Here is a 13,243-nt window from a genome sequence, read left to right on the forward strand (position 1 = left end):
TTAACTCACTGACCCTCACACGTTTTCTGAGATGCCTCACATCTGATGCATGATTTTATCAGTTACATCCCACCCACAGTGGTTCCATGCCCCATCACTGGGGCCCACCCCAAAGTTTGAGGTGCAACTTAAGTTTCTGTGCAGAGGAAGCAAAAAGTAAACCGTTTGAGGGACGTGATTTATGTCATCAGTCAATAAAATATTTACATTTTCCATCCATTCACTTCCACTTATCCTTTTCAGGGTCGCGGGGGGCGCTGGAGCCTATCCCAGCTATTATAGGGCGAGAGGCAGGGTACACCCTAGACAGGTCGCCAATCTGTCGCAGGGCCAACACACAGAGACAGACAAGCATTTGCACTCACATTCACACCTAGTGGCAATTTGGACTATCCAATTAACCTATCCCCACAAGCTGCATGTCTTTGGACGGTGGGAGGAAGCCAGAGTGCCCGGAGAGAACCCACGCAGACACGGGGAGAACATGCAAACTCCACACAGAAAGACCCCGGCCTGATGGTGGAATTGAACTCAGGACCTTCTTGCTGTGCGGCAACAGTGCTAACCACCGTGCCACCGTGCTGCCCCGTGCTATTTACATTTTATTTTATTTATTTATTATTTTATCTATTTTAGAGCAAAACCACACATTTCTGTTTCATTACTGGCCAACTTCACTTTACTTCAGAAATAGTGAAAAACACCAGTGGGGTTGTGACTACTCTTACTCTGGAGATTATTAGAGCACATTAACAGAGCTTTGACTTTCACTTACATGTCAGGTAATCAGAGCAGCAGCAGGGACAGCCTGGCTCTTCTGGTTGAGCTGCATTCAGGAGCATGTTGTCATAACAAATACATTTATTAAATCAAATCTATCACACTCGAATAACGCTCTCATGTCACCAGGGCTGATTTATAGCTGCTGCAGTAAAACATATGATCGTGTGTGTGCTCAATCATATTTAAAATAAGTCAATGTTGACTCTTTTTTTCATTACTTCGCAATCACAGATGAAGTTAAACTTATTGTCTCGATTCGTGTGAGTGTTGCACCATGAAAACAGAGCACAGCCACACCAAAGGTTCGCACCAGCATGAGAGCACAATAACATCAAACACTGCAGGAGCGCCTGACTTATTATTGGAGCTGCTCAACGGCTGAAAGCAGCAGTCTGTGGTTTCAGTTTGATAGCAGAGAGCAAGCGGTCCTGCACGGTCTAACCTGTGTCTCATTAATCTCCTGATCCATCTCTGTAAACAGATTTAAATCTCTAAAAGTGATTAAATGGTTAATTTTCTGTTCATTTGCTGACCTAGAGTGATGGTTTGTTTCCGAGTTCCTGCAGAAATAAATAAACTGACACGTGGACCGGGGTCCAACAACTACAACAACCAATGTTTCCTCTTGGTTCCATCAGGAGGAGGATGGAGCTGATGAATGGAAAGCTAATCTAACATCTTTATGTGCAGATTTAAAATAATTTATCTGAAATTAAATGAAAGCAGAACGGACGAGAAGCAGCGCAGCAAGCAGATCGTCCATTAATCTCCAATTTATTTTACGATGAGTCATTTAGTGTGAAAAAAGAAGCTCAAACTTGAACTACTTTGCTTGCCAAAAAAATGCAGAACTTCAGCTGACTCTGAATGCAGCATATAGAACAGGAAGTTTGTAACAGATGAAGTTTATTCAAAGTTGTTTGGAAACATCCGCAAATTTGATGTTATATACAGTTGCTCAAGCCTGTGCAAAAGGCTTGAGCTCATTTCTTTTTATTTTGCAAGGAAAATGGGAAATAGGTGAAACATCTGCAAACATGCATGGAAACACAGAAGACAAAAACAGTTTGTACAATTCTAACAAGCTTAAAAAAGTCAATATTTGCTGTGACCACCCCACCTTTATTCACCACCTTTATTATTTATACACACACACTCTTCACCCTGCTGAGCATCCGGGCCCTCACTGCCAGACTGAGGAACAGTTTCTTCCCCCAAGCTGTCAGACTCCTGAACACTCAGTGACTGGACTGACCCACACACACCTTCATACACATCACTACCAAGCACTTATCTGCAGTATCACACACACACACACACACACACACACACACACACACACACACACACACACACACACACACACGCACACCCCTACAGCCACCAAGTTACTTTTGCACAATACTCAACATTTTGCACATTTCCATTGCACTGTGTTGTGTCTGTAAAGTCCTGTTCTGTCTAGTGTTGCACTGTCTTGTCGTGTTTATTTTTGCAATTTTTTGCACATTGCACTTTTACGTAGTCCTGTGTGTTTGTCTGTTATGTGTCATGTGTAGCACCAGGGTCTCGGAGGAATGCTGTCTCATTTCACTCTGTACTGTACCACTGTACATGGTTGAAATGACAATAAAAGCCACTTGACTTGACTTATTCTTCAACACAATCTGAACTCTCTCAGGCAAACTTTCTTTATTCTGGAATATTTCTCCAGACTTCTCAAAGTTCTTCTTTGGATGTTGGCTTTCTTTCGTTCTGTTTTCTGATTCCATAGAGTTGACATCTTTGACATACCACTGCCTTTTCTTCCTGTTTCCCTTTCTTAAGAACGGTTTCTGACATCCACCCTCCCACTGAGACCACGTCTGATGGTCAGTAGATGGACATGACTTCTTCTTTAGTCCCCCATTTGTCCTGTTTCTGCTCACTGTGCCAAGTTTCTGACTTTGGGTCTTTGGGATTCACTTTGTAATGGCAAAAATGTTACTTTCTTTGGATTTTTTTGTAGATTCAACTAAAGAAACTGGAACAACTTATGTGTTATTGTGGCAGTCTTCTTTTCCAAGGTGTCTGTTATAGTTAAACAACACAGGTTCATCCGCTGAGTTAGGTGCCTTTTTAACACTTTTAAAAATGACCAGACAGTCTGGCTGCTTGGAAGCAAAATATTTTGGGGGAAAAAAAGAGTGGTGGCTCAAGACTTTTGCACATTAATGTATAAGAAAGGAAAATTAAAATATTTAAATAAAGAGGAAAGAATTTGTAGCACCAGAGGTCTTTTAATAAACAGTCATTTGCAAAGTAATTGCAAAGTAATTTCAGGCATTCACTCTGAAGCACATCAAAATGTGTTCCCCTCTCACTGTGCTCCGTGCTCAGATACCTTTAGAGCCGGGTATTTAGTCTGACGCTGACAAACCTGTGTGCTGGTTGTTTGTAACGTGCGTGAGTGTGGTTCAGTGTTTACTGCCATTTGGAAAACTCAAATAAATCTCTGCATTTGACGGTGAAAAATATGCATTCGGATTCAGTGAATACCTCCGGTCAACAAATCTGCTGTAATTATAGTAATCTGGATCCCTGGGTATTCTCCAGTCGAGTGTCAGTTGTCAGACGAAACGCACTGCGTCTCATCTCGTTTTTGTTTTGGCCCCGTTTTGATGCCACAAACCAAGCAAGTTCATCAGCAGCAGCGAGGACGCCAGCAGGGTGGAGATGGAGCACGTTATTATCACATAATGACAGTCCCAGCTCTGAAAACGCACGCCGCCGTCTCTCCAGGAATAGACGCTCAGCCAAGGCAAAAGCAACGAGCGGTCAATGGAAAACCAACAACGGCAAGATGTTTTTCATTCGTTTTTTTTTTTTTTACAAAATGGCTTTTATTCTGTCTTCATCATGTACAAACTTTGTCAAATAATAATAAAGTCTGACAACTGCAGCTGCTTTGCTCGTGTTTCGGTCAAACCAAATCCAGCCATATATATGTATGTATATATAGCAGAGCTTTTAAGTATTTAGAGTTCAAACATTAAATGTAGGCACTGGAATAGCTTAAAAGGACAAATGTTTTATGACTACAGCATTGTTCAAAGGCATCCTCAGCCACTAGCAGGCGGAGCTCTTGCATTTCAGATAATAAGCATGAATCCACATAAAAGGTTGTGTATAGGGAGGAGCAAGAAAACACAAGTCAAGCCGTCACAGAGTCGGAGGTTGCAGTGGCAGCATGGGTAGCTGTGCTGAACTGCAGACCACAGGAATGGGCTATTTTTGGAAAGATCTCCTCCTCTCGGAGAAGGAAGCAGGCAGCTCGCCTCATCACTGAGCGTCCAGGATGTCTGGTGTGGGACTCGGGCTCTGTGATGACCAGGAAGAGGGAGTGACCTGATTATAGAGGACGTCCTGAGAGCCAAAAAGCGGCTCTCTGAGATGGCGCATGTACATGAGGAACAGATTGAGAGCCACCATGGCGAGGAGCGGGAAGACGCTCAGACCGGAGCCGAAGCCTCGCCAGGAGATGCACGTGTTCAGGGCGACCCAGTAAACAAGCCTGAGGAGCACGAAAAGAAAACATCAAACAGGAAATCAGACGCTCACAGCTTCTCCACCAGCGTTACCTCCAATCTGCTAGGCTCCGTCTGCCAGACATGTTTAATAACTCCATATTTTTAAATAAAGTTTCCCAAAATACATATACGCCTTTCAATGCACTGCAATAAATGTTGCTACAATCAATTTGTAGGGTCATAAATTGACCTTTTTTGGGAGTGGGTGCAATAACACAAAGAGCTCTCAGCAGTTTATAGCAACTTTCAAAACCACAGTTTTACTGGGGGGTTTTTGTACTCTCGTTTTTTACTGGCCACAGCAGACAGCTGCTCAGCTTTAAAAACCAACTGAGTAATACCCGTCCAGCATAAAACAGCAGTGCAGACGCAGTCAGCAACGAGCTGTTTAAATGAGCAGGTTAAGAGACAGATGCTGCATTTCACTCAGATCTTAGAGACCAAATAAGAAGAGAGAAAACTTCAAGAGGTCACAAATGAGGCCTAACTAATATCTAATAAGAGGGCTGATCAATCAGAGGCCCAAACCAACTTAACTTTGTAAAACTGGCAAACTTTGAGGCTCGCAGTCTGAGCTCTGCGCTGCTCTGTGACGCAGAGCCAGAGCTTCTCTTTGGGTTTGTTAATGACAGTGGTTGTGTTCATTTTTAGCCCTGTCAGTGGCGTGGCTCTACGAACGGCAGTGTCAGCCTGTCAGTGCATCGCTTTGGACTAAAATAACTATCTCGCCGCCATCGCCGTCATTTATGTTGCTCCTTGGCTTTTGGAGAAAGCGTGTGTGGCTGTCACACTTCTGCGTGAACTACTGATCACTGAAACATCTTTCAATAACCTTTCCTTAAAGTGCTGGCTCAAAATGGGTTTCCTTTTTATTTTTGCAACTGTAACAAAAAGTAATTAACCTTTTGACAACTAGTCTTGGTCACCTCTACCCCTGTCTAGTTTCAACATAGGGTTGGCATTTTACACTCTTCCTAATCAGTGTACTAACTCTGGACTTTTCTCAATTCTGGTCTGTGAAGCAGAAAAAAGTGGCACTAATTAGCATGTTTGCACACTGATGACAACACTGGGCTCACAGGAACGCCTGGCTGCCAGCATGGCTATAAACTCTTAGGTTGTTGCAGGTGTAATATTCACTAAAGCCTGTCTTTATCGACTTTTCTGCCAAATAAAAGAAATAAGATATTAAATTTTAGTCTACATATATGGGTTTTCATTTACATCATATTTGCCAAATCCACTATTTATTACTTAAAAATGTGTTACTAGTGATGTAGAGGTCTCAAAAACTCAAATATGATACACGTGGCGTTACAGGGTTAACTCTCCGTGTGGACATCATGGTCTAATCTTCAAATGTCAGAGTTCTTTCCTGGGAACAAAGTGATCTGTCTGTAACAGTGTGGAGTTATTCTAGACCTGACTTTTAGGCGGATTTATTGGTCCTTATTTGTGTAGCACTCCGGCTACGCAGATAGAAGGATTATGGAAATTCAGCTGACGCAGAGGCTGCTGAGACGTTTATGTAAAGTCCTCCAACAAGCCAGCAGCTAGCAGGCCCATCCACAGTGGGTAATTCAAATGGCTAGAATGGGAAAGAGAGTGACCACAGAAGAGGAAGAAAGAAAAAACTAATCGTACATCCGGTAAGGTCGGACCAACCCCGCTGGCTCACAGGAGCTTTCCACCTTTCTCGCTTTTGAGCCTCACCTTCCAAAGATGAACATTATGACCAGGATAGGCACCAACTTCAGCTGGTCTTGAGGCAGTAGCGCAGCCATAACAACAAGGTTCAGGACGTAGAGGAGTAACTGCTCCAGGGAGGTGGTGACGAAAAGCTGCTGAACCGCACCTCTTCTGGGAAACGACTCCTGCAGATCGAAGGAGCCGCTGCAGAACTGGCAGGCTGCACCCATGAGCATCGCTGCGAGGGATAAAGGAGCAATAAGTCAGTTAGCATCTTGAATCTGGGCCATCTTTCCGCAAACAGCGCGCTCGTCCTGACAGCACACTTTGTTTTTGCAATTCCATCATTTGAATGTGAAGCAAACGGCAGCAGACTGGCCCACATGCAAATACTCCTCACAGCCACCAGCCTGACCTTTTTTTTTTTTACCACCTGCCCTCTTATTCCGAGTCACTCTCATTTGGGAAGTGATTAAAATGTTCTCGAACAATTAGGCCACAGCCTGGGAGATGAGGGACACAGCCAGCCTCTTATTGTAGTTTCCATTTAAAGCTATGTGAAGGAGAAGGAAATTATGCTTCTCCCCAGAGGCCTGGGAGACGTCTGCTGCTACTGACGCTGAAAGCGCATGAAATTAAAGAGGACAGGAGACACTGAAGCATTCCAAGACAAAGCAGCCAGACAAACCAAATCCTCTCTTAATCATTATCTTTCATTCAAGGCTCTCACATGGCTGTTTTTGAATTTCAGCGTGCAGGTGTGTGTGTGTTTGTGAGACACATACCGAGCAGGATGGGGACAGCAGCCACCACACAGCAGCACAAGGTGAAAACGATGCGGCTGGTTACGTCAGGGAAGTCAGGGGGTTTGATGGGCACGTAGAAATAGAGTGCATAGAGGATCCCGGACGCACACAGAAGCGAGGCCAGCACCGAGAAGAAAGCGGGGACTCGGCTGCTCTGACAGCATGTGCACTGGCAACAGCGGCATCGTCCCCGATCCGAAGCCTCCCGCGCAGCCACGCAAGTCTCTCCACGGGCCTCGGAACTCCACACAGCCAGCTCCACGCTCTCCGGCGGCGGCCCTATCAGAGGCCGACCCTCGTCCACAGTGCAGTCCAGATTGGCGGATTCTGGACTCCATCTCGGTGCGTCTGTGCCGTTGGGAATGTCTCCCTGAGAGGCCGGGGTTGGAGGGCCGACGCAGTTTTCCGTGGCGGCGTCCAAATTGCGCGCCGCGATGATAGGACTGGAAAGAGTTTGATCCAGCTCCCCCTCCTCCCCACGACGCGCTCGAGGCTCTTCTGGGAGGCTGACGCCAGACTGCTGGTGGCAAGGAGCAGAGCCTGTTCGAATCAGAGCACATTTTAAAAAAAAAACATCAAACGCAATCAGCTGCAGACTTACTCCAATCAATCATTCACTTTCTTACTTTTAAAATACAAAGCAGAGTCGAAAGTCTCATATAAACTGTTCTTACAAGATTACTCTGATGATGGTTAGGCCTGCCCACTAATTGTCCAGCAAACACTGATCAGTGAAAAGAATCTAGTGTCACAAAGTTTGGATTAGTGGGGGGGAAAAAGCACTTAGTGGCAGCTCTAGTTTACGTGGTTGAACTGCGGTGCTCACGCACTAATTACATTTACTATAAGGCTGGATATCTGCAGGCTGCTGGCCTGCTCATAAATGACTGTTCATAGTTTAGTATTCGAAGCATGTAAACAGTAGGTAATATTGGCCTAATACACAGTGTGGCTTTGTGTACACATCTGTAAAATCTATATTTGAAAGGTTTGTTATTATGTTTTATTTATTTCTCTAGTCGTTTCAACGCTACTGAAAATATGTGCGGAAAAAAGGATATATCAAAATATTTAAATGACCCAATAAAGAGTCTAATAATTGCTTTGAACTATAATTAATCTTTGGTTGAGCTGTAATAATGATATATGCATATATGCAGGCCATTTTATTAGGTCAATCACATGGCAGCAGCTCAGTGCATTTAGGTGTGAATACATGATCAAAACCACCTGCTGAGGTTCAAACTGAGCACTAGAATGAAGAAAAAAGGTGATTTAAGTGACTTTGCATGCGGCAGGATCGTCGGTGTCAGACAGGCTGATCTGAATATTTCAGAAACTGCTCATCTGCTGGGATTTTCTTGCACAACACAATAGTTTGACGAAGGGAAGCAATCCAGTGAGCAGCAGCACTCTGGATGGAAATGTCTTGTTGATGTCAGAGGTTCAGAGCACTCCGAGCTGATAGATAATCAGTTCACTGCACTCAATGGGCCTCCAGAGTCACCAGATCTCAATCCAATAGAGCACCTTTGGGATGTGGTGGAACGGGAGATTCATGTCATGGATGTGCAGCCAACAAATCTCAATCAAACTTCAGCACCTTGTTAAATCAACGCCCTAAAAGAAACAGAAGACAAAAAGGGGGCCCAACCTGGTACTAGCAAGGTGTCCCTAATGAACTGGCCTGTCTGACACCGGAGCCAAAGAGATCTGAATGTCCAGATCCAGGAAGGGGGAGAAGGAGAGCCTGGGTGGGTCGATGTAAGTGTATTTGCATTACTGTCAAATAATGTAATGAAAATGACCAAAACAACCAATGAAAAGAATGAAATTGTCTGTATACTAAAAGTGTGACATAGTTTAACCAAAGGGTTGTGTTTTAATACACAGAAAATAGTCCTGTACGGATACCTCTTTAAAAATCTATCTATTTAAAGTGTAGACGGTCGCACCAACTCGCTGTTGGTTTTGGTCTTTAAATAGGATTTGTTTATAATAAGTAAAGTCGTACATCCCGAGTTGTATCCCAATTGCCACAAAAACCACGTGTCATCTTTTTTTCACCTCTAATTAAGCATCTGACGGGTGTGATATGCAGAAGAGAGCCCAAAAACCAACATAAGCCCTCAGACACAAATTAAAGCTCTAGAAAAAGGGTTTGGACCAAAACGTAAAAACATCCAGACCGCCGCTGCTGCAAGGACACAAAGCAGCACCCATTAAACACCAGAAGCTACCGAGGAGGATTACAAACATCCCGACACTTCACATTACAGATGGGAGTCACCCACCGGCAGCGCTTTAACTGTTTCCCTCACAGCTTGGACTTGGTTCTCTCACACAAATATTAAATCTAATTACAAGAATGTTTGTCTTGTTTACAAAAAAAAAGCTCCATTTCCTAAAGCACAACTCAAGTTTTTATGATATTTTACCCAGAATTAAAAGCTGATTTTTCCAAAATCGGACTAAAGTTAAGGATTTTAAAAAAGTTTCTCTTCTGGAAAATGATTTAACTTGTTTTTTCTTAATGTTTTTGTGATATAATTGCACTTAACTTATTCCATTCAACACAAACAATGCTTTTTTTCCTCTGCAGGCTCTGTCCTAACTCTATTTGGATCTAGCCTGGACTCAATCCGACTTTAGCTTTTGCTAATTTGCTCTGGCCTCCCTTCAAATCCTACAGCTCCGACCAGGAGACAGTAAAAAGCAGCGGCAATAACTCACTCCTTGGCTGATCCGTCGCTGGTGGCGGTTCCAGCGAGCGCTGGGAGCCGGAGACAGAGTGGGAGGACGAGTGCAGCTCCTCCACCGACGACTCAGGGCTGTCTGACACCGGAGCCAAAGAGATCTGAGTGTCCAGATCCAGGAAGGGGGAGAAGGAGAGCCTGGCCGGGTCGATGTCCTGGAGCTGGTTGATGATATCGCTGATGGATTCCTTCATGCTGTCGAGCTCCTTCGCATTCTGCCGGTTAGTGGCCTGAAGCCCCGAGGTGCTCATAGTCACAGAGCCTGAGAGGAGCAGGAAGAGGTCCAGGTGGAAATCAGGCCAAGATCAGTTTAAAACATCAGACTGCGGAAAGAGACAAGAGTGAGGGAGAAAATCACCTTAATTCCCCCAAGTGTCAGAAAAGCTTGATTAATACACACGTCTGAAAAAATATCCCCGAGAAAACACAGTGATTCATCTTTATTTTCCCTTAAATATCGTCAGTAATCCGCTTTCTTTCAAGCCTCTGCTGTCACATGTGGACTTTATGATTCTTTGCCCTTTTCTTCTACCTGTAAGGCCCAATTTATATTCAGCTTCAGGAATCTGTTTGTCTTGACCAGAATAGCTCTGACCTCAGGGGAAAGGTCAGCGCTGAGGGAGACGGTTACACTCAAAAACTTCACAGGGACTTTATGTGGACTGAGAAAACTTGCTTTTTTGGGGGGAGGATAGAGGAAATTATGGGTTTATGCACATGGTTATACAATAATCATCACTGACAGGATGTCAAAGTTTATCTTCCCCTGTTTCTGTTGGGAACACTTTCTCATCAGGTTTGAATCCCTGTCAGTAGAGAAACTCAGGAAATCAGCACACGAATGCGTCACACTCTCGTGCACACCGAAGCGCGTCACAATAATCGCAGACTCCAGCTTTATGATCTGCAGCGGCAAGTCCAAAAGGCGGCTGGCGTGCACTGCACTGTTACCCTGCATCCTTTAAACGTATCACACATGAGACTGTATGAATCTGCAGGTTTCAACACTTTGCGGGGAGCTTATTATTAGTTGAAAGCCTTCTTTTGGTAAGTATCTCGCAGCAGGATGACTCAAACATCTATGTAGTAAAATGGAAAGCACTGCAGAGGTATAATAAATATGCTTTGACCGTTTTCGCCTAAAGGAGCAAATCGATATTTTGGGAGATAAGAAGCCCGAAACCATGAAGTTACAGCAAACAGCTGACCTGCCGAGCAAAACTGAAACAGAGACAAACGTTAAATGTGTTTTTATTCACATACTGATTAAACAAATGAGACATAATGTGTTTATTAACAAGATTTAAAGGCACTGGAAGTATTCACAAAACGTCCCCCCTGTTTCTAATCTTTCTTGAGGAAAGTGCTCCGACTGCTCAGTGTCTCACCATCAGGAATCTGAAAGTTATATTTTGAAATTTTGATGTCACTACACGTCCCGTCAGTACTGATAATCAGTTCTCGGCATCTTGTAAAAAAGTATTTCCTGTCCTGGCAGCTTCGACCAAACTTTTAGAAGCTACAAATTTTAAAAACACATATTTCAAATCCAAAGAACACAGGATTATAACACTGATGGAATTTCAATTCAGAAACTCATGGATTCATGGAAAATCTTGTGTTACACTGCTACTGTGAGGTCAGACTTTAGCTTTCTTCTAAGAGAACTCTGGAGGATAAAACAGGGCAAAGTTTCACCTGTTCCTATCTCATGATGTGAATCTGAACCAGAGATGTGCAAGTTAGTTAAAAAGGTCTAAAAAAGCACAGAAGCAGCTTACTGGAACGTCTCCTTTATGGCTCTTCATGGACTACTTCAACTCCACTATTGATATCACAAATAATCCTAATCAGTTATTGTAACACTGTACCTTCTCCTGTATTACAACTACACAACAAACATAGTAAATACAATCTATAAATACATATTCATTTATGACTGTTTTTCTACACATGCATACACACGGACGAATGTTTCCAGCACTTATGAACTCTAAAGCACATAAAATGCACTTACTGGACAAAAGCGTCTGCCAGGTGTGCGTAAAATAACATCAGTCACGTGCCTTTGTCTTCAAAGGCTTCATTAACATCTGCAGATTGAATCTGGAGCATTTTTCTCTGGGTTTTCTTGGCCCACATCCAACTGTGGCGTAGAGCAGGCGCGCACGGCGACGTTTCTCCAAACAAGCGAGGACCTTACCATGTATAGAGATCAATTAGGAGCCACGGGGCTTGAAGGTCTGGGAGAATAAATGTCGGTGGCGGTTATCGGAGCTGGCCTGGATGTGGCGCGTAGGGGGCGGGGAGGGGTATGTGGCTTTAAAACCCGCTGAAAAATAATTTTCCCCTCAGTGTTGAGCCACTCTCTGAAAACAAAAACTTTATACGATGCCTCCTCCACGAAGCTTCTCGGGCTTAGTTTAGCGGCTGCAGGAAACACCTCATTTATTGATAGATAAATAAATCAAATGAAGGCAAAACGCACGCGTGAAAGCTGCGCGTAAAGGACGGGTCATTCACAAATCACGAATCTTGTATTTTGTGGCATCCAGAAGCAATTACAGTGATTCATTTCATTTCACAGACAAACCTGCCTCACTTTGGCAAAACGAAATGCCCAAATGTGCAGATCAGCGGAACAAGAAGAGTTACTCTTATAAATGAACTTACTTTAGTCGGAGGTTGCGGAGTATTTGGGTGAGTTTACTCTCCTCGCAGTTTAAAAAAAACCCTCCGTCCTCGTCTGCCTTTCTTCCCTCCCCCTCCGTTTGGTTTTTGTCTTCCAGGATCCCGAACTTCTGAATCAAATTTCAGGACGGACAAAATACTAGGCTTTTTCCTCCGCCCACACAAGTTTTTTTTTCCCTTCCTGGGTACCATGTCAAACACCATATGGAGCAAATAAAGGCAGAGGAGCGGCAGCAGCAAGAGGAGGAGGAGGCGGCACTTACTTTCAGTTTACCTTCAAATTCAACATGAACAATCACATCCATCACGAACACGAGTGCATCTAAACAGGGCCGTAAATATTTACACTGAAACCAAACCTCGGCGCGCCTCTGATATTCATACACAGGATGAGTGCGTGAACTCCGAGTATATTAATGCTCACTCAGACAGCATCAGCTACTACAGACAACCCGTTTATAGAAAGCATGCTCGCTAACTAAATATGTAAAGTCGTTTCACTCAATAATAAGTGATGAACTTTTCAAAATAAGGTTATAGTGACGTCGTTGTGTTTTTTTCTGATATTGTGGGGCTTTTCATTATCAGTCACTCCAACTTCCAACAGTCCACTGATAACTCCTCGGTGGCCTCGGGCGCGACGAACAGACGCCAAACATTTTCGGATTGTGTGAAACTTTACTACGCATGCCCCCTTTTCTCTAAAGATCTGATTTCTGGAATTTCTCACCAAATAAATAAATAAAAGCGTTTAACATCTTTGCCCACAAACAATACATAAAAGCCAATGGTGAATGAAGCCTGGGATGCTTACTGTGCTGTCAGTGAATATCAGATTACCAATGGTAAAAAAGGAGTGATCTAGGAAAGGTGTGCGCATGCGTTACCACCAATTTCCATTCCAGGAATCTTTTCCACTTGCCCTTGTGACACTTCCATTTCCTCCTTA

General features: G+C 43.7%; 1 protein-coding gene across 3 annotated transcripts; it reads right to left on the reverse strand.

Annotated features, from left to right (window-relative positions):
* Nucleotides 1-3,628: 3,628 nt before the first annotated feature.
* LOC100707464 (uncharacterized) lies at nt 3,629-13,192 on the reverse strand. 3 transcript variants are annotated; one of them, XM_019346343.2, is made up of 5 exons: nt 13,109-13,192; nt 9,581-9,926; nt 6,827-7,387; nt 6,066-6,279; nt 3,629-4,336 (listed from the first exon to the last, which is right to left on the reverse strand). In XM_019346343.2, the coding sequence occupies exons 2-5, from the start codon at nt 9,852-9,854 to the stop codon at nt 4,105-4,107; spliced, it is 1,281 nt and encodes a 426-aa protein (XP_019201888.1). In that variant the 5' UTR covers nt 9,855-9,926; nt 13,109-13,192; the 3' UTR covers nt 3,629-4,104. The 3 variants fall into 3 exon arrangements, with proteins under 3 accessions (XP_019201888.1, XP_005454065.1, XP_019201889.1); XM_005454008.4 differs by lacking the exon at nt 13,109-13,192 and adding an exon at nt 12,277-12,607; XM_019346344.2 differs by lacking the exon at nt 13,109-13,192 and adding an exon at nt 11,621-12,196.
* Between the last annotated feature and the right edge of the window lie 51 nt (nt 13,193-13,243).

The sequence above is a fragment of the Oreochromis niloticus genome, linkage group LG15, assembly GCF_001858045.2.
Source record: "Oreochromis niloticus isolate F11D_XX linkage group LG15, O_niloticus_UMD_NMBU, whole genome shotgun sequence".
NCBI lineage: Eukaryota > Metazoa > Chordata > Actinopteri > Cichliformes > Cichlidae > Oreochromis > Oreochromis niloticus.